This window comes from Rana temporaria, chromosome 2 (genome assembly GCF_905171775.1).
Source record: "Rana temporaria chromosome 2, aRanTem1.1, whole genome shotgun sequence".
NCBI classification, from domain to species: domain Eukaryota; kingdom Metazoa; phylum Chordata; class Amphibia; order Anura; family Ranidae; genus Rana; species Rana temporaria.
Genome location: NC_053490.1, coordinates 439,835,760 through 439,858,187, shown reverse-complemented (window position 1 = coordinate 439,858,187; position 22,428 = coordinate 439,835,760). Strand labels below are relative to the sequence as shown.

The following is a 22,428-nucleotide window of genomic DNA, read 5'->3' as shown; positions in this document are numbered from 1 at the left end:
CTACGGTTCCCATCGGACATAGGCGAGACTGAAAAGCATGTGCTTACCCCTGCTTTATCCCCCCTATAAAAATAAAAAACACTAGGCAAAGCATTGTGTATATAGTAACACTGTTGGAACTTCAAGATAGAGAGAACAGTGCTTCTTGCATGAAAAACCCCCCTCCTGGGCTTACATAGTCCCCTGGAGGTTGCCCGAACTGCAAGCAGGCTTTAATGAGACCATTTTTTCATGTTAACAAAAAAAGTTTTTTGTTTATTATTTTTTAATAATTAAAGTATTTTACTAGAACAGTGATCTTAATTTTTTTATGATGTAGAACAGTAGTAGACTACAGTGATTAGCAAATAAACTGCAGGAAAGTACAATATGAATTATTATCTGTTAATATAATGCCAGTTGGTAAAGCCGTTTCTTCTTCATCAGCCAAATCGAAACCGGTTACCGAAAATGTTAGTTAGCACCACTGCAACTTAATTCACCAAAACATTGTATACATTTTCTGTGCATGCTATTTTAATGCGAACAGATGGTAAAATCCCATACTATGAAATCCATGTACTCTGCAGCGTGATACTGCAAGGCAGAAAAAGTAAAATGACACAAGTTTAATAACAGCAGATTTATTGGTGGAAAGGCACAAATGCAATTACTGATGTTAAAGCATTTTCCTCTTACTGGTACACCTACTGACAAGGCATAAGGGCAGGGTGGTGACCAACTCATGTAAACTGTACACGCATCACTGAGACAACAAAAGCAGTCATTTCTGATTGGCAGTCATATTTTTAGGGTTTACCAGGAACCAGTGAATGTAAAGGCAAGGAACACAAAACATTTAGTTCTACAGGAAAAACTGACAAACTATATGGCCAAAATGGTTTCCGCTTTGTCAGGTGATAAATGCAGTTCCAATAAAACATTTTTAAAGTCTCTGAAAAAAATAAAAAGCACCACTCCATCTGTAGTGTAGGAAAAAAAAAAAAAAAAAGGGGGAACAAGTTGTTAAAATGTTGTTAAAACAAGCTATTTAGTTTCTGCAACAGGGCTTTTTTTCCAGCGGGAACGTGGGAGAACGCAGTTCCGACACCTTCTGAACGGACTGTATGTAATAGCAAGGGATGCTGAGGGTGTGCTGCAGGGTATTGATGCTCACTGCTGTGGATCTATTTTTGCAGGGGGGGCTATTGTTTCTGGGGGGGGACCTATTGTTTCTAGGGGGGGTTTTATGTTGCTGGGGGGGTCAGTTGTTGCTGAAAGATCTACTGTTGGGGGAGGGGTCTATTGTTAATGGCAGCCAGAGAGTCTATTAATGCTGGCTGTACGAAGATCTGTTGATGCTGCCGTGAGTCTATTGTTGCTGGCGGGGAAATTTTGCTGTGGGTGGTCCATTGTTGTTAGGGGGATCTATTGTTGCTGGCTGCAGGGGATCCTATTTTACTGCTTTTCTTGATATGGTTACCAAATTCCACATAAATTACTTAGCACCACAAAATGATACTTGGTTCTATATTGTCTAAAAGGGGCGGTACTGGGAGGTGGGTAGGGGGCGGAGAAAAGGGGTGACTCGGAAAGGGGGAGTTCCTGCACCTATTGTCTGAGAAAAAAAGCCCTGCTCTGCAATATTACAGATTTAGGAGAGGTGAGCACTGCTGCACGTTGTAGATGTACTTTGGTTGTCAAGTTTTTTAACAAAGTACAAGAAAACAAGGTGTATTTGAAAGCAAGCAGCTATATAGAAAAATAGAAATTCTGTTGGTCAGTGCATTACAAGACAAACTACTGAACGTCTCTGAATGCTATTAGCAGAATTATGAACATCTAAATAACCAAATGCACTTGCTGCATCCTGCTGATCAAAGCAGTTTAAGACAAAAGTACGTTTAGCACCTACTAGCATTAAAAACAGATATATATGCATGACAGTGGTAAACAATTTTTAGTTTACACGGTCCCATTGTTGCATACAATAGAAACTATACAGAAAATACAAACTTTGCTTCCTTGCTGTAGCAAATGCCTGAAAATTAATCAAATTTTACCTTGCGCACACACACACACACACACACACACACACACACACACACACACACACACAGTGGAAGTAGGACCTCCTGTCTCTATGACATCACTGGTTCCTAGAAAGCACAGCCTATCAGTATCAGCAAACTCCACACAAAATGGCTGCCTCTAATATTTATAAGCCAATGGTACTTTTACATGGTTAAAAAAAACACAATACACACTGACATGTCAGTCAGTAACAAACCGTTTATTCTGCCCAATAGGAGAATCTAATGATATATAAAGGGGAAGCTAAACATCTGCAACTTAATGTAGTGATTGCTGGTGGAATAAACAGATAGCTGGTGAGTAAGAAAATGAAACGTGAGAGCAGGTTAGGGTTCTTTTTTAATTGTAACAAAATGTTAGTTAAGGTGCTCTACACAATATATTTATATATTGCACATCTAAGAATTTCTTACACAAATATGAGTTTTTTCAATGTCAGATAATGGCCTTGCACCATCCAATGAGAACTGTTCTACTAATATCAGCCAGTCAGATCATCCTCTTACGTATCTAGTACATGAAAAGTAGAATCTAACTGGCTGCTAAGAGCAACACCAGTTCTTCCATCAGAAACCTTCATACAGGAGGTCTGTAGTGCAAAGTGAATATTGCTTCACACGGACCAGTGGATAAAAATGGGTTCTCCACTGTTTGTCCATGGAGACCAGATACCTTGAATAAAATCACATCTGACTAGTCATTGTGGGAAAGTCCCCCCCTTCTATAGAGAAATGTAATATCTCCTGCATAAATAAACCCCAATTGCTCGTTAACTTCTATAAAGTACTACAAAATCCTCTATCAACTCATGTACATATGGCTTTTTGAAAATTGTACAAAGACAAGGTAAGGCATATATTTGCACAACATCTTTTAGAAGAGAAAAAATAAAGATAAACCTCCCTTCTAATCCTAGAAATAAGATTGCATAAATAGATGCGTTTGTTTTCTAGTGCAGACCATGTACATCTGAAATCTGATTTATACCCTTCATTATCCTCTAAGGTCAGCAAAGTGGTAAAGGCCTCTATGGCAGAAACAGCAAAATAGAGTAAAGATTCCTAGTAGGCCACTCTCATTTTGCTTGTGTACAAAGGCAAGCTACCTTAGCCACCATATCTGCCAGGCAACCTCTCTATGCCATGTGCCAATGAAATGTGCAATACAGAAAGTCACTAGTGGGGGAGCCTGTGCAAAAGCAAGTTAAAAATAAAAATATCTGAATTTCACAAATATATAAAATAATTTCTTTCCTCTTTCTCATAAGCAGCGCAGGTCTTTGGTAACTATAAAATATAAAAGCAGAGTCAAGAAGTATTAAAAGGAGGTATTGTCCAACAAGTGGAAGAAATGGATGTATGTGAAGCTGTCAGTTTGGTTGTATATCAGATTCCTAACAGACTGCAGTGGTCATCATCGTGAATTCAGACGAGGAGCAACCTTTAAATAAAGAAACATAAATAAGTAATGCAAGCAATACAAACTTGATATACAGTCAATGTATTCTAGAGTGCTGCACAATCAGTAATAACATGTATTAGATATGCATATAAAGAACAAAAAACCTTAAGATCTAAAAATCAAGACTCCTTTATGTTTCTACACCAAGGGTATGTGCAACCGTTGGGTAAATCGTATGCAAACTTCAAGGCTGATATATAGAGATTTGACTACAATTTCATTTTTTTTTTTTACTGCAAATCACAAGGGGGCACTGTCATCAAATACATTGGTACAATTCTTCTGCCTGAAACAAAAGAGATATCGCCCTACAAAAATACCAGGGTAGACTTGGCTCAGATGTAACAAGAGCCAAGTCAGACCAATGTGGTACAAGCACAGCTAGCTCTTTATATAAATATGATGTATAAAATTGGATAAAGCAAGGTTCGGGTAACAATTGTTAAAGGCAAACTATTTCAAGGAAAAAAGAGCTCTTGGAGAGGCAGTAATTCCCTGAACAGATGAAAGAACATAGATTCGCCAAATCTGACAATGCCTAAATTAAAGCCCAACTCCAGATTTCTGTCACATTAACATGTGCATATTGGACCAAACAAAACTACTTTAAAAAAAAAAAAAAAAGACAAAAATCTTAAATTTTGGCTATACTCTAATTTTTTATGTAATATAACTGATAAAATTCAGTATGGGCAAGTTATTACAGTACCTAAAATATATTCATAGGTAGCACTTTTAAAACATTTACAGGTCATCAATGTAGAGTCAACCATGAATTATTGCTCTCATTCTGTTTGCAGCAATAGCAGACGTGTGGTGCAACATATGTGGGACCTGCACAAACGTTCGCACTCCCATGCATGCAATTTTTTATTTAAACTTTATTATTTTTTCATTTAATGTGCTATCACTCTTGTAAAAGTGATCATTCTGCAGCTATAAGCTTGTTTTAACCACTTAAAATCCAGGACGTTTTACAACCACCTAAGTACTGTACAGCAAATGCATAGATTAAGCATACAGTGAAAAAAATCCTTACCACAGACAAGTGTCCATTTTTTGCTTTGGCTATTAGTAACTCAGAGCCCGCAGTAAAGTCAATGATTCCTTCTTTACCTGGACCAACTGTAAACTTGATGCTGAGCAGGGAAACATTAGTTAAGTGAGATGTCAATATAAAGGTTTAATAAAGTTGACAAGTGAGATCTCTACAGTGTTGTACTTTGCTGTGAATATAAATGATTTTGATAAAAAAAAAAAAAAAAAAAAAAAAAGTGGTCTGAAATACTGTATAAAAGTACAGAGAAAAGGACATTTTTCTCACGAAAGATTTACTTTATGAGTGCTACCATTACTAAACTCCTCCTGAAAATGCTAGCTGCCCAGCCTAGCTGTTGCATTGACTGTGGGCAGAAAAGAGTAAAAAAACTTACCTGTGCACGTGTTTGGATCATAGTATAGAAGATAGAGATCAGCAAGCAACTAGCATTTGTAGAATAAGTTGTCAGCACTTTTAATAGGAAAGCCTAGCATTCTTTCTTTGACCGATAATCCGTTTTACGAAAGCCTGTACTCTGAGTAGTAGGTTAGCTGCCATTGACAATAGTTTATTGTGTCAATATTTTCAGACTCACCACTTTGTAACAAGCTTGCAAATAAGGATTTATGACATTTCTTGCTAGAGGGATCGAGAGCAGTAATGGCAGCCTACATATCTTTTACAAGGAGACTAAAAGGAGTTTTGGCTTGTTTTCCCAAAGCACAAGGAGTTTGCTAAAACAGAACAGGAGATTAGCTTGCTTTGAAATTTTCCTTTGCATGGTTAAAACCTACCGAGTCCTCTGATAAGTAGGTGACTATTCCAGTGTTGCACAAAGCAGGATTTTTTAGCACAGCTGAAAGCTAGACTAGCCACGTAAAAAAAAAAAGAGACTAGGACTCCATCTGTTGTCTGAACTGGATGCATTATATTAATATGCAATATTTCAAATCTGACTAGATATATACATTAATCATTTTAAAAATTCTATTTCTTTTAGTCCTAACCATGATATACATGAAGAAAAAAATGCGCACAAAACCACCACACAGTCCCCTTAAGAAAAACCCTTTTTGCTATTCGTGGAGAAGGGGGGGATGTGTCTTATCTGACTTGTTCAATAATATTTTTTTTTAGCACAGCAGCTGTTAGACCCATTTCACACAGAGGTGATTTTCAGGCGTTTGAGTGCTAGAAATAGCATCTAAAGAGTGCCTGAAAACCACCTCCCATTCATTTTAGTGTGGGACGTTGGGAAAAGTTCTGCAAGCAGCATCTTTTGGGCGGTCTGGGAGGGCTGTATACAGCCCTCTCAAAACGCCCCTGCCTATTGAATGAATGGGCATTGCTTCGGAAGTGCAACATGGGCAGTGTTAACCCCTTCTTTGGGGTTAAAAGCCCCCCTCTTAGCTGCCAAAATGCGACGCTTAAACAGCGCTAAAGTGCCACAAAAATGAACAGCGCGTTAGCGCCAACGCGGCCCCAGTGTGAAAGGCAATAGGGCAAGTCTCCATCTGAATGCAGTACAGAACATTTTTACAAAGATATCATTTAGTGCTTAATGTCAAAAAGTGTACAAAGAGCAGCACCCACTAAACATCGGAAAACATAAAACATTTTTACTTATGCATGTATTTTATGTTGGTGACAGTATAAGAAAGGGTAATCTACACATACCTGCCCTGATTAATGTTGATATTATTGATTTTCTCAGCAGTTATGGCAACTTTTGTCAGTGTTTCAATCACATGATCGCTCTGCAGAATTGCATCTCCCTGAAAACAAAGTGATGAGACAATGCAGATGCACAAGTTTAGTTGTATATAGCAAGCTTTAGAGGAGTCAACTGGAATATTGAAATGTCTTATGCTTATCTTATATGAATAATCATGAGGCAGTCATTCCATATAGAGAAGCTAATGTATACAGTAAAGACATATCCTCCAAGTCCACCACTGTTATAACCTTTTGTACTATTTGCCCCACCCTCAGACTGGAAGCTCTTATGAGCAGGGCCCTCTTAATCCTATTGTATTTTATTGTATTGTAACCGTACTGTATCCCTTTATATTGTAAAGTGCTGTGTAAACTGTTGACGCTATATAAATCCTGTATAATAATAAAATCGCTAGAAATACAGCAGTTTAGGATTTAGTTGAGCCTAAAGATAAAATGGGACCCAAACAGCAACACCACCTGTCAGGTTTCATCTGAGATATACATGCAAGAAGGGATGTAGCACACCATGAAGGTTTGTGGTTCCACTCTTAGGCCCCTTTCCCACTGGGGCGGGAGGTGCGGTGGCGGTATAGCGCCTCTAAAAATAGCTGCGCTATACCGTCGGAATTGCCGCGGGATTCGGTCGCTAGCAGCCCAAAAAGGGTTAATACCGCCCGCAATGCGCCTCTAGAGAGGCACATTGCGGGCGGTATTACCGCGGTTTCCCATTGTTTTAAACGGGAAGGAGCAGTGAAGGAGCTCCTCTCACCACTCCAAAGATGCTGCTTGCAGGAGATTTTTTTCTCTCTTGCCAGCGCATCGCCTCAGTGTGAAAGCCCTCTGGCTTTCACATTGAGAATGCTGGGCAGGGGTTTCAGTGTGAAAGGGTGAAAAAGGGTGAAAAAAGTGTGAAAAACTCCTCAGTGTGAAAGGGGCCTTACTCCTATTTCCCTTGTTTATGATTGAGGGGCGGGAAAACTTTGCGGTTGTGCAATGAGGTGCACACATACTATTGCACAATGCTTTGGTTCACGGCCATGACAGGGCACTAGAGCCCACCGAGCGCAACACATTCAAGTGAATGGTGCTGCACTGGACCCACCTCACAATGCGCATGGTTGTCCAGTAATTATGGGGTTAAACAGGCGGTGAGGAGGCAATACAATGCCTCTTCAAAACCTCTCTATTACTGTGATCTGCAGACAGCAAAGCGGGTCTAAATGAGGCCTTAACCACTTAAGGACCGCCGCACGACGATATACGCCGGCAGAATGGCATGGCTGGGCACAAGGACGTACATGTACGTACCCTTTAGGAACCCAGCCGTGGGTCGCGAGCGCACTGCTGCGCTCACGACCTGGTCCGAAGCTCCGTGATCACGGGACCCGATCGGGTCACAGGTGCTGAAGAACGGGGAGAGTTGAGTGTAAACAAACCTTCTCCGTTCTTCTCTGTGGCTTGTCACTGATCGTCTGTTCCCTGTCATAGGGAACGACTATCAGTGACATCACACGTCCAGCCCCGCCCCCCTACAGTAAGAAAAACAATAGGATACACTTAACCACTTTAGCGCCCCCTAGTGGTTAACCCCTTCACTGCCATTGTCATTTTCACAGTAATCAGTGCATTTTTATAGCACTTTTCACTGTGAAAAGGACAATGGTCCCAAAAATGTTCGATGTGTCCGCCCATGTCGCAGTCACGAAAAAATAAAAATCGCTGATCGCCGCCATTACTAGTAAAAAAAAAAAAAATCATAAAAATGCCATAAAACTATCCCCTATTTTGTAAACGCTATAACTTTTGCGCAAACCAAACGTTTATTGTGATTTTTTTACCAAAAATATGTAGAAGTATATGTATCAGCCTAAACTGAGGAAACATTTTTTTTTATATATATTTTTTGGGGATATTTATTATAGCAAAAGGTAAAAAATATTGCATTTTTTTTTAAATTGACGCTCTATTTTTGTTTATAGCGCAAAAAAAAAAAAAAAAAAAAAAACACAGAGGTGATCAAATACCACCAAAAAAAAGCTCTATTTGTGGAAAAAAAAAGGATGAGAATTTTGTTTGGGAGCCACGTTGCACGACTGCGCAATTGTCTGTAAATCGACGCAGTGCCGAATCGCAAAAAGGGGCCAGGTCCTTTACCTGCATAACGGTCCTGATCTTAAAGGGGTTAAAAGGATAAGTTTACCTTTTTGTAAAACATAAATAAAATACACATTTTTTTGCAGGTAAACAAAACGTTAATTAACCTCCTTTTTTTTTTTTTTAGGAGCCTGGAAAGAACTGCACTAGTGATCAGCAGATTGCTGGTGCCATGCAGGATTCCTGCAGACTGTCAGTGTAAACCGTTTGCCCAACATCGTACGGACAGGCAGTTTTTCACTGACAAGAAGAATCACTCAATAGCGCTGTGGTAGTTTCTTGAGAACTACAGACAGCCGCAAAGGATGTCAGTACTTTTAGTTCATTCATTCACAGAACTCTGCAAACCAATGATGCGACTGTGTGGGCAGAGCCCCTCACGGCTACGCTCCTTTCAAAAAGTGACAGCTGGTACGGGGACCTTCTCTGTCACACCAGGTGCTCTGATCCCAAGTGGCTGCAGGACAGGCCTAAAAACAGGTAACATGTTTCCGAAGCTGAACTTATCCTTTAGGAGTAAAAATGGAACGTATTATTTATGCCCCCTTCACTGAACAGATATCACCCGCCCCCCACCATAACGCATATTTACGGAGATCTGATGCCTACAGCCTTCTGAGTTTGTTGACATTTAGAATCTTCACACTGGAGTCCCACAGACTTCTATGGGGATCTACTGCTACTTTGTGGGCACGACCAAGATAAGAGAACCTGCAGCGCTGAATCTCAAAACAGGAGCACGTGCCTGTGGGTGTCGCATCTAGGAAAGTATCAATGTGTGGAGGGGGAGGGAAGGTTAGGTCAGCAGAGAGGTGCAAAAAAATAAGTGCACCTTGTATGAAAGTGTACTTAGGTCTGGTACACTCGGGCTGAATATTGGCTGGTTCAACAGAAACTGCAGGACATAAGCCAGCCAAACGAGCATCCTGGAAAACCAGCAACTGATTTGCATCTGATCAGCACTGGCAGCCAATGGTGGAACAATGCTGCAGCTGTCCCCCTCCGTCTCTGCACAGAGAACCGAGCCACCAAACACAGACGATGGCTCGGTTCTCACTCCTCCCCGAGAAGAGTGATGCCGACAGTCAGTCAGCATTTCTTCTGCTCTGCTCCTCCACGCTCATCGGAGCGCTGAGCTGTGGAGGGGAGCGGCCGTCTCAGCGGCTCGCTGAGACGGCAATCAGTCAAGGCAGCTGGCGGATCCAGACTGAAGAAGTCATGAGGAAGTCATGAAGAAGTCATGACGCGTTGCCTCGACTAATGGCAGTGACGTTAGCAGAGAGCGGACTTCAAAACTAATTGCACTTCTGTGACCCAGAGGTGAAGCCCAGCCTAAAAAGCTGGACTTCTCCTGTAACATACAACAGCGAAACCTAGCTTCTAAAATGTACCTTTTCTCAGGACAAGGCAGCATTCCAATCTAGTGTACAACTGACAATGGATGTGCCTGCACAATACAGTACACAATAACTGACCAACTTTTTTTTTTGCATTCCACAAAAAACTTCAGTTCAGGAGTAAAAGTAAAAAAGCAAAGCATTTGAACGGTTTAAAGTTATGCTATGTGGATGAGAACACGTAACACAGATAAAGTAGACGTTATCTCAATTTGTCTGCAAAAGTGGAAATGAATATACTAGCGAAGAAGAAAGGAGTTCCCCATGTGTCCTGTCCCTATCATGCATATAATAGCTACCACAGTGGGTGCTACATTGATGCATTACACACAGCAGCTATCAGTTATTCACATTTTAAATAACTGCACTAGTATACAGATAATTAAGTAGTTGCAATGAATGAAGAAAACAGTTTGAGGTTTCTTTTAGCTGTAAACATTGCTGTAGGAATAGCGGTTTTATATGTAGAGATATATAAACATGGTTTATAGCAGTTTCTGGAATAAAGGAGAACCAAAGACTGTACCTTTTGTTTGTTGTCTTCACATTTAACATGGAGAACAAACAGGTTGTCACTTAGACTGCTGACCGAAATTCCTGCAACACACAACAGAACCATGACTGTTACAAATATATATTTTTTTAATACAAACATGGATCCACAGCAAGTTCCCAGTAGAAAGTGTGGAAGAAAATTGTGTAGAGTTCCTACACAAATAAATTCTAGTGTTGAGTTATTTGTCCAAATTGTAGTTGAAGACACTGAAAAGATGCATTTCAAATCCTCTCCGCATAACTTCATGCCCAAACAATATCAGACTCTTAAACTTTTTAAAGAAAAGCAACAATTTAATCATTAAACCATCTGATAAAAAGGTGGAACTCTAGTATTTATGAGTCATGAACAATATTTACATAAATGTCAGAAAGAATTGGACAAGAATTTGCATTCAAGTTTACTACAGTAAACAGTGAGTAGTTTGCAAAGAAATTTCTTTCACGTTATTAATAAAGCAGTTGAACGACAATTTGTGTAAAAATAAAATAAAAAAACACACCTTTGGAGTTTCTACAAATTCAACAATGGCAACATTTATAGTCTTCGAAAAATCCACAAAAATTTACAGGACCCAGCCCCACTAAGTTGTCCTATAATTTTGTGTATCAACTTTTGAACCCAAAATGCAAGTAGACTAGTGAATAATCACCTGCATCCCACAAGGGGAATAACTCCCTTCCTATGTGAAAAATTATGTTCACTTATTTGGATTTTAAAATATAAAACTAAAAAAAAAATGATTGGTTTTATGGATATAAAAACATTAAAGCGAAGGTCCACCCAAATTTTTCTTTTTAAATGCCAGCAGCTACAAATACTGCAGCTAAATTGACACTTGCCTTGCGGGTTCATTGCCTGGTTCCATACTGTGCAATGCGCGGTCATTTGCCAGATGTGGTGTAGACTCATGCAGATAATGCGGGAGTCTATGCCCGGAAGTGGGTGCAAATACCTTAGACAGGTATCTGCACCCCTCCCCCTGAAAGGTGCCAAATGTGACACCGGAGGGGGGGAGGGTTCCGAAAAGCAGAAGTTCAATTTTTGTGTGGAACTCGGCTTTAAAATATTCCCTTTCAAAAAAAGGATTGCATCCTTTCTAAAAACTAAAAATTGCAAAAACAAACCAACTCAATTCTACAGTTGCTTGAAATTTTAACAGTTCCCACTACCATCCAGGTACAGGGCATAATGGCGAGGACAACCTGCGCATTGTTGTATGCAACCCTGTACTTGGGGGGTTGGGAACATTAAATGTTTAGGAGAGGGGTCTTGTAGATATACCTGTGCAACATTGATATGGCATTCTGTGGGCAGGACCAGCAGATTCATTACAAAAATTTAATTTACAAGAATGTGTAATGACCTTTTAATTTTCAGAAGTAAAAATTTACTTCAAACCAAAATATATTCTAAACTAAGTGCTGTGAACACCATGTTATATGCACGAAGTTCCCACCCTAAATATATACACACAATTTCAGTTGCCCAATATTGGCGTATTATACAGAACTGCTCTCTGGGGAAAAAACTTCCAGACAAAGAAAAAGGTTACAGCAAAAAAATACAGAAGCAGTCATAGTAACGGACATAAAGTAGCCCTTTCCGATTTAACCATTTCAGGAGGACCACTCAATTACAGCCCAACCAAAAACATTTTGTCAACCAGTTTAATGAAAACAGATTTGACATATTTTAAATCATATAATAACTGGAAATCTTCTTTTGGCAATACGCTGATGACAGGTGAAAAAAAAATAAATAAAAACAGCGGAGGTTGATTTACTAGAACTTAAAAAAGGGAAAAATCTTGTGCAGCTCTACACAGACACCAATCAGCTTCCAGGTTTTTTGTCAAAGCTTGACCAGGCCTTTTTCCGACACGCGTTGTTTACAATTTTAACCACTTCCTTCCCCGCCTATAGACATACAACGTCCACAGGAGGGATCTTTTATCCTGGGCGGGCATCATATGATGTCCTCTGCTTCCCGGCCATCGAGGGGGCACGCGTCCGCCGGCGGCAGCGATGTTTGCCGGGCACCTGCGATTGACGGTAACAGAGCTAGGACATGGATCTGTGTGTGTAAACACATAGATCCACGACCTGTCAGGCGAGAGGAACCGATGGTGTGTTCCCAGTACAGATGAACACCGATTGGTCTCCTCCCCTTGTGAGTCCCCCCCTCAGTTAGAATCACTCCCTAGTTAACACATTGATCGCCCCCCTAGTGTTAACCCCTTCCCTGCCAGTGACATTTATACAGTAATCAGTGCTTTTTTATAGCACTGATCGCTGTATAAATGTGAATGGTCCCAAAATAATGTCAAAAGAGTCAGATATATCCGCCATGTCACAGTCACGATAAAAATTGCAGATCGCCGCCATTACTAGTAAAATAAAAATGACATAAATAAAAAAAACGAAAACCCTATAACTTTTGCGCAAACCAACCAATATACGCTTATTCAGATTTATTTCTTTATTTATTACCGGGAAACGGCCACACGGCCTGACATAATACAGATTACTACATACGACAAGTTATTGGCATAGTCAAGAATTTTGACACTCGGTATAAAAACCAAACAACACAACAGCAACATATCCTGACATCATGACCCTGGGGTCAAAGTAAACACCACTGTCTTACAAAAGGGTGTATGCATGCTGGTATGTGGCGAGGCTCAATGTCCGGGCTAGTGTGTCCGAATCCTCCTTTTTCTATTTAACAAAGAATTCCCCTGTTATGGGGGTAAGAAATAATTGTAAGGGAAAGATAGAATATAGAGAAGATATAGAAAAAGCGGTCAAGAAATGGAGGAAGAAAGGGGAGGGGGGTGAGGAGTTGCTGGTCTCCATTCAGCCAGCGCCAAAGGGGGTCGTCTGCGACATGGGCGAGGCCAACTACCCCTATCCCTCACAGAGGACCGGGGAGGGAACATATGCAGGAGAATGGGCTTTTACACAACAGCCCCAGGGTCTCTCAGCGCCCAACCCTCCGCTGAGAATATGAAAATGTTCCACAGTTGCTAAGTGTTAGAGAATGTTTCCTGTATTGCGTGCCGAGAGGACGAGATCCTCCATGTGTTTTATCTCCTCCACCCTCGTGAGCCAGGAGGCCACGGACGGTGGGTGTGTGTCTTTCCAGTGAAGTGGAATACAGGCCTTGGCTGCATCTAATAGATGTCTAACTACAGATTTCTCCCGGGATGTCAGCCGCATGTAGGAGAAAGAATGCGGGGCCATTCGGAATAGTGTGGTCCGTAAATCTCTGGGCTAGGTCTCTTACCACCCTCCAAAAGCGGTCCAGAGAGGGGCAGGACCAGAAAATGTGGAGCAGTGTTACCTTCTCTGCACGGCAGCGCCAGCAAAGATCTGACGTCGATGGGAAGAATCTGTGGAGTAGTGCGGGGGTCCTATACCACCTCGACATGATTTTGTAATTAGTCTCCTGGGTTTTTGCACAGAGGACTTGTGGGTAAATCTAAGGATGCGTTGTCATTTGGCCTCGGTGAAGAGGCAGTTTAGGTCCAGTTCCCATTTGTGCAATCCCGAGGGTAAGTAGCCAGCCTGCGGCACATTTAGTAGATTGTAGGATAAGGAGAGTGCGTGTGTCATGGTTCCCGAGGTGTCACAGATTCTAGTGTCGTGAGGGGTTGGTCGCTAGCAGCGGGGGGGTTTCAAGAAATGGAGGAACTGACCCAACTGGCGGGCTCTCAGGAAGTCCAAGCGAAACGAGCCTGAGGGGTCCGATAGTTCCGCAATGGTAACCCAGCGTCCTCTCGTACTGAAATGGGCGGCTTGGTGAAGGCCGCGTCGCTCAGTCCCTGAAAGACCGCAGGCCTGGCGTGAAACCCGGGTTCCCCAAAATGGGGTATAGCCGTTAGTTTGGGGAAGAGATGGAAGTCTGAGAGAAGAGTCGGGCGCAGACCCGGGTTGCGTTTCCAATCAAAGGGTGACGTTTTGTTAGGTAAGTGCGATTAGCACCAAGGGGCCCTGCCGAGGGGGGTCGTGCTTTGGTCTTGCTCAAGCTGCGTCCAGAGCTTGGTCTTTTGGTGACGGCACCAGTCAATGAGCCTCTCTACATGAACTGCCCGATGGTAGTCCCGAATGTCTGGCAGTGCCAGGCCGCCGCACTGTTTGGGCAGGACCAGCAGCTTGTGTAAGGCCCCGTACACACGACTGAGTTTCTTGGCAGAATTCAGCCAGAAACTCGATCGGAGCCGTATTCTGCTGAGAAACCCGGTCGTGTGTACACTTTTGGCCGAGGAAACCGACGAGGAACTCGTCGAGCCAAATGGAGAACATGTTCTCGATTTCCTCGTTAGTCAATGAGGAAACTTGGCTCGCGGAGATCCTCGGCGGCTTCACAAGGAACTCGACAAGCAAAACGATGTGTTTTGCCCGTCGAGTTTCTCGGACGTGTGTACGGGGCCTGAGAGTCTCGATCTCTTTTTGGCCCATATGAATTCGGTAAAGGTGGTTTGAACCTGTTTAAAATAGGATGCAGGGATGTGTATAGGCAGCGCTTGCAAAAGGTAGATGAACTTCGGTAGGATTGCCATTTTCAGAATGTTACAACGTCCTATCCAAGAATGAAGACCCATGTGCCATTGGTTTAGCAATGTTCTAACAGTTTTCAGTAGGGGTGGGAAATTGAGATCGTACAGCCACGAAAATGCCCGAGGGATGTGGGTGCCTAAATATTTTAGGGCGGTTGCTGTCCACTTCAAGTGAAAGCTAGATTGTAAACTTGTCAGCTGTGACTGAGGTATCCCCACGCCCATCGCCTCCGATTTCGTAAAGTACATTTTTAAGTTAGAAAGCGCCCCGTATTTCTCGAATTCCCGTAGCAGACTCGGCAGGGAGACAGAGGGGGTAGTGAGTGAGAACATAAGGTCGTCCGCGTATGCCTTGTGTTGTGTTGTGTATACCTTGTGTTGAGTGTGATTAAACTCTACTCCTGTGATGTCAGGGTTTAGTCGGACGTGGCACAGGAATGGTTCCAGCGAGAGAGCGAAGAGGAGGGGGGATAATGGACATCCCTGTCTCATGCCGTTAGTGATCTGGAAGGAGTCTGATGGCACTCCGTTGGCCCTGACTCTAGCCGACGGGGCCGTGTATGTCGCCGAGATCCAGTTCAGCATATTACTACCGAGGCCTATGTGACGTAGCGCGGCGAGCATAAAGCTCCAACTGAACCGGTCAAACGATTCTCGGCGTCGGTGCTCACAAAGACGCAGAGGGTGCAAGTGCAGGTGACTGAGTAGAGGAGGTTCAGGACTTTGGTGGTGTTGTCTCTTGCCTTCCTCGTTGGGCCAAAACCCACTTGATCTAAATGTATCAGGTGGGGCAAGTGAGTCTGTAGTCTAGTGGCTATAATTTTTGTAAATAATTTGAGATCTGTGTTAAGCAGGGATATAGGGTGGTAGCTCCCGCATTGGGTCGGGTCTTTACCGTCTTTGGAGATTACAGATATCTGTGCTTGTAACATGGTAGGATGTAGTGCATCCCCCGCAGCAAGGCCATTGAGCAATTTCACTAGGTGGTCGCCCAGCGATGGGAGCAATGTCTTGTAGTATTGGAGCATAAGTCCGTCCAGACCATGGGCCTTCCCAAGTTTGGTGTTTCCTATTGCAAGTTGGATCTCAGGTAGCGTAATACAAGTTTCTCGTGTCTGGACCGGTAAGGTGGGCAATCCTGAGGAGGGTATGTAGTCTGTCGTGCGGTCTTGTGCTGTCATAGTCGTGGGAAGATTTTATAGTGACTCATAAAAGTATTTGAATTCCTGTGTAATTTGTTGGGGTACTGCTACTCTTTGGCCTGTCGGGGAGTGGATGCAAATGTGTCTCCTGTAATAGGACAATATTCGCGTTTAAGCGTCTCATGTCACTGAGTAACATACGTCTCTTTTCGGGGACATTAAGTCCCCGACGTTCAAGGTGACAATGTTGACCTCACCCATGTTCGCAGGGGATGGGGTGGTAGGAGGTAGAGAAGGCAGGAAAAAAAATGAATAAGGGGGGGGGGGGAGAGAGAGAGAGAGAGAGAGAGAGAGAGAGAGAGAGAGAGAGAGAGAGAGAGAGAGTACAGAGTGCTGTAGGGGGAAGGAAGGGAGGGGAGAGACAGGAGAGAGAAAGTTCCGAGGGTGACCAGTCCCACAGGGGAATGAGACGCGTCCGCCGAAGGTAATGAACCGCAGCGGGCACTAACCAGCAGGGCTGGGTAACTAAAGTATCTGCAAGAAAAATTGCAACTACGCTCCCCAGTTATACCTGGGAGATGAGCGCCGGCCTAAGTGGGAGTGTGTTCAGCAAAGGGCTCTCTGGGGTACCCCCATGCCCTTCCCGACCACGTCTGATCGCGTGGATGTGGGCTATAGGTGGATGTGTGTCGGTACATGGTAAAGAAAAAAAGGTGGTAAAACATGTGGAACACATTATTATTCAGGTTATACAGTACGTACATGTCTCAAACAGCAGAAACAATACTACTAAGCAAGCTAAGCAAGTCAACAAAATAAACAAACAGACTGACTAGAAAACAACCCCCCCGCCAGCACCAACAATCCCCAAGACCCATCCTAGATAGGCACACACAAGACCCCCTTCCCCAACCGGGCAACCCCCCCGCTCCCCGACTCACGTGACCCCTGAAGTCAAAAAGTGTGGGTAAACTGCTGCTCCGGTATGGTCGGCGAGTGTTCAGTTCCTGGCATCCGTCAGGCTGTGGTCTCCGGCAAAGTCAGAGAGGGCAACAGAGGGCAGAACGGTGGGCTCCCATCCCTTGGCTCACTGCCAGCAGGAGGGGGGGGTGGGGGGGGGTTCATTGAGATTTTTTTTACCAAAAATATGTAGAATACATATCGGCCTAAACTGAGGAAGAAATAAAAAAAATAAAAATAATTGGGATATCCATTAAAGCAAAAAGTAAAATATATTGGGCCAGATTCACAAAGAGATACGACAGTGTATCTCCTTATACGCCGTCGTATCTCTGAGTTACGTCATAGAATCAGGTTCCGCATAGATCTCCCTAAGATCCGACAGGTGTAAGTGACTTACACCGTCGGATCTTAGGCTGCAATCTCACGCTGTCCGCTAAGTGGCGCTTCCGTTTGTATACGTGAGGAATATGCAAATGAGGAGTTACGCCGATTCAGAAACGAAAGACCGCCCGGCGCTTTTTTTTTACGTCGTTGGCGTTCTGCTTTTTCCGGCATATAGTTACCCCTGGGTCTATGAGGCGCAGCCAATGTTAAGTATGGCCGTCGTTCCAGCGATGAAATTTGAATTTTTTACGTCGTTTGCGTAAGTCGTTTGCTAATACGGATGAACGAAATTTACGTAAACGTCGAAACCAATGACGTCCTTGCGACGTCATTAGGAGCAATGCACGCTGGGAAAATTTCTGGACGGCGCATGCGCTGTTCGATCGGCGCGGGGATGCGCCTGATTTGAATTCCGCCGGGGGATTTACGATACGCCGCCGTAAGTTTTGAGGTAAGTGCTTTCTGAATTAAACACTCGCCTCAAAAACTTGCGGCGGCGGATCGTAAATCAGAGCTTTCGGGATGTGTCCTCTTCAAGGTTCAAGCAGTACAACTTGGACCACACACCCGAAAGCTCGTCCATGAAAAATTATATGTTGGTGCAAATAAAAAAAAAGTATCACGGACAGTACTCAATTTTCTCTGTCACAATTGCACCAATACGGCTACAATCACCTCTTGTTCTCAGAGATAGCCAGGTCACATATTGAGATTGCACTTGTGGCGGCAGTGAAAATCTCTTCCTTCCTGAATTCTCAGCACTGGAGAAACTGCAGTTTTTCATGTAACTGTGGTATACAGATCATCCAAAAAGGTATATAGTGGCAGTATTTTAACACATTGACATTTATATAAATGTAGGATTGGAAAAATCTGATTTAGCCAATGCTAAAGATTTTGCTTGTGCAAATCCAATCCAGGTGAGTCATTGGAAGTTGGCGGAAATGTTGAGACTGAATTGTACAGACATCTGATGAATGGGCTTGGGGGAGAAAGTTCACAACAAATACAAAACGAACACCAGTCTTGGGCAAACTGGCATACACCCTTCAGACCAACAAATAAGCCAAAAACAAAATGTTTTGTGATTGGGGACAATGATAACATGATTTATTATGGATAGAGCTCAGATGAGGACAGCACATGAAAATAAAAGACAATATTGCCCCAGTTTTTCAGAGAACAGACTGACACTGAAAAGTTCAAAAGCACGATTACCGACAATCTGTCAGCCAGTGATGCAAAAAAATATTTTTACAGGGGTGAGCCAAATCCAATTAGCAAACAGATAATAATTGGATCACCAATTAAAATAAAGTTTCTGATAACCTACAAAAAATTGTCTAAACTGTGCTAGACATCTTGTTTTGGAGAATCAACCATTCACCATTAAAGGGAATCTTTCAGGATATAAATATGGAAGCTGCTGTTGCTGACTTGTCTTTAAAAAGGTGCAAACTTCAGTGCATGAAACTGGAACAAGTATAGTATAGTTCTAACTTCACAGACTTATAACCAGGCTGGCGATTCACTAGGCAAAGAAAGAAAAGCTGTGAAGCTTGCACATTCTACAAGTCTGCAATGGTCAGCAAGTCAGCAATGGCAGCTCCCATACACATCTCCAGTGACCCAGAGCAACATTATAATCTGGGACAATCGTCACCAGTTGAGCTGCTAATACAGCTTTCCAAAATTTGAAACATTATAGAGTGACCAGCAAATTTTTATTTATAAAGCCCATGTACATACAAATATTTATTATGGCAAGAAGCATTAATTCACAAGGCATGGAAGTTATTTTACATGTGTAGCGCCACACCTGAAGGAGCCGCTTGGTGTATTTGAATTCTGTGATCTCTTCCTCAACTCCAAGAATGACCTCAGCCCCTCTGACACACTTGGTTAAATAAAATTACTGCAAACACATTTAAGGACACATGCAGTAAATACTGTTATCCTGGCTGTGGAATGAACACCAAAAATAGACGCACACCTGGTAGTTATAAACAAGTTGAATATATTAGCACGGTTTAAAGCATATAGAAACTTACAACACTGTTAAACTTTGCTACACATAACTTAATACATTAAAAAAGACAACCTTCAATATTTAGCAACTGCAGGTGAGGAAGGACAGTAATCTACCATATATGCCCTTGACACAGGCACTGAGAGGGAGGAGAGAAGACTAGTCAACTTCTCAGCTCCTTCTGGGCCGCAAACACCTTTGAGAGGCAAACATGCAAAGAAAAAGAAATGGGTTACACAAGTACAGCATACACAGTTCTGTAATGTTGAAGGTCCTGAGGTGAAGAATACTAGTGTCTTCGGCTAGCAAACAAAAAGAAAACGATTACCCCCAGACGGGACTTTTAAGGCCAGACTCCAGTAAGTATGTAAAATTTAATTTATTAGATGTATTTCACCAAAATGGGTTGACACTTGTTTACAGAATAATTCTGGATGTTAGATTACAAAAATCTTCTGGAACAGTCAAAGAATGTATATAATAGGAATAAAAAACATATAAAGAAATAATGTTAAAGTGACACCTGGGGCACACGTCCCATGTGTGGACCCAGGAAAGACAAAGAACAAAAAATAATAATAGAAATTAAACCTCGTGACAACACAATACAAATAAATTAAAAACACTCTGTAGAGAGCAGTGGAGAAATGCCCGACGCGTTTCTGGTCTGTTGATGGAGCAACAGACCTTCATCAGGGGCCACAGGAGTGTATGGTTACAAAACTTTTTTTTCTCTCGTTTGTGGTAGACAAAGGTTTGAGAATTGACCCTCAAGTTTTGGGCTTTGGATGTCCCCAGAGCCGACTAATGGGGTCCTATGGGTAGAAAGAGAAAGGGGAGGGATGGCTCCGACTGATCTCAGACACACGGTGTCCCAAGTGTGGGGCTTATTAGGGCAAGATTGCAGCAGGTCAGGGGGTTCACTGAGTCCAATGCGGACGATCCTCTTATCGTGGCTCGGGTGAATCCCGAGCTAGATGTATAGAGGGGAACCTGATGCCAAATGCCGTGGTTGGGGTATTGTAATACCAGCGTTACTCCCTTCAGCTCACAGGGTGCTCGCAAACAGTGGGGCCCTTGTAGATTTAAACAGGCTTGCATGGAGTAGTAATCCCCTAGAATGTTCCGTTAGGTAAAGATTAAAAATGGCAAACTACTAGCGATGGTAGCTTCCAAACAAGCATCCCGTGACACTTAAAAGGGTAATTGGTGTCTGCATGAAGTTTCAGTATGGTGTCAAGAAGGGATGTTGGGTTTGCACCCTCTCACCAATCCTCTGTGAGATGACACAACGTTAATCCCAGGAGCTTGTTCAGGCTCCTGATGCTCCTGGCGATGTTGCAAGGCACTGGATCTCTTGCTGATGGCCGATCGATATGACCGATAGCGAAACTCGCAAGATGAAGAGGCAGCGGCTGACCCAATACCCGGATGGGTATCTCGATCCCTGAAAGGTGTGGGTCATCTATGCTGAGTGGTGCTGGGCTGCCGAGTAGGGTCCCTGGACTAAATAGAAGTGGACCCACATGGCTGTCGCTGCTCCTGGCTCCCCCTTAAGCGTCCTCACTCCTCTGTCTCCAGGGAGTCTCTGGAAAAGCTTGGCTTTCTCCCCCTCTAATGCTGCCAGAGTCTCTCTCTCTCTCTGTCTTCTCAGTCTCAATGGTTTTCCTCACACCTGTCACCTCACTACACGCTCTCCTTATTCTCCTCACAGACTCTTCTTCCCGGGCTTCAGATATCCTTCCTCCTCTGTTGGGGCACACAGTCCCTGGTGTCAGCGTGCATCTCTCTCCTCACTCTGGCCCCTCAGTTTCTTCCCCTTACACACTCCTCCTCTCCTCACTGTTAAGTGTCACTGTATCCCAACAAAGGACTTTTTTGAGCCTTGGTATCTCGCTCTGGTGCTGGTACCTCAGACAGCTCTCCTCAGATGCTTTTACCTCAGACAGTTCTCCTCACTGTCTCCGTCAGCCCTCTCCCCCTTTTACCTCAGTAGTCCCCTCTCATTCTCCTGAGCACTTCCTGACACTCCCCTTTTTTTCCAGTGAGTCTTTTTGTTTGAGTTTTCTGTAAGGACAAGTCAGCATTTCTCTTTCTCCATCTTGTGGCCAAAAGGAGAAATTGCATTACCAAAAAATGCCTGCTACACATGCAATGTTTTTTTATAAGTCACAAAAATGAGGGGAGGGTTGGAAAATCTCCCAGCCAGAAGCTGACTGGGAATAAGGGTCAATTCACACTGCAACGTCTGTAAAATCGCAGAGAAGCTGGAGCAATTCAGCACTCTGGCCACTCTGTTGCCAGCTGGCAAGGGAATAGTGTGGTGCACGATTCAGCACACTGCCAACTTTTTTTTTTGCCTTGTACCAGCTTTATTTGAATTGTACAAAACGTACACTTCATTCACTGCAATGTCGGGCAGTGTGAATGCCTGACATCGCAGTGCAAGTCGGGTCGGTTTGATGCAATAAATTGCAGCATGTCTGCATTTTAGTGCAACACTAGGCTGCATTGCAGTGTAAATGGGACACAACAAAGTTTCCTGTCCCCCTGCAGTGATAAACGTTTTACCACATGGTAAAATGTCTGTCAGCACACAGTGTGAATTGGTTTTAAGTTATTGGATGCTAGGATGTCGGCGGCGTCCTAGCAACCCACAAGCAGAGAGCTGTCATTGTCTGTTTCTCAATTTTGATTTACTGCCAGTTTGCTTTCACACAGGTGATGAGCACACTAAAAATGTATAGTGAGTGCTAATTGCCCATGTAAATGCACCTTATAATGGCACAAATGAGAAATACCTGAATCTGTTTTATGTGTTGAAACTCTTAAAGGGTCACTAAAGGAATTTTTTTTTTTTGCTTAAATGACTGTTTATTGGGTATAGAGACATAAAAGTTAACTGATTGCTTTTAAAAATGATTAAAAATTGAATTTAATCTATCAT

At 42.9% G+C, this 22,428-nt stretch overlaps 1 protein-coding gene across 5 annotated transcripts in view; it reads right to left on the bottom strand.

The window, feature by feature from the left end:
* Positions 1-2,251: 2,251 nt before the first annotated feature.
* Positions 2,252-22,428, bottom strand: part of MYO1C (myosin IC) — a 248,027-nt gene continuing 227,850 nt past the window's right edge. For all 5 annotated transcript variants that reach the window (XM_040338393.1, XM_040338396.1, XM_040338394.1 and 2 more), the window contains exons 29-32: positions 10,370-10,440; positions 6,251-6,348; positions 4,574-4,673; positions 2,252-3,513 (exon numbers count right to left, since the gene is read on the bottom strand). In XM_040338393.1, coding sequence (XP_040194327.1) covers positions 3,487-3,513; positions 4,574-4,673; positions 6,251-6,348; positions 10,370-10,440 — 296 coding nt within the window. In that variant the 3' untranslated portion in view covers positions 2,252-3,486. The remainder of the gene's footprint in view (positions 3,514-4,573; positions 4,674-6,250; positions 6,349-10,369; positions 10,441-22,428) is intronic.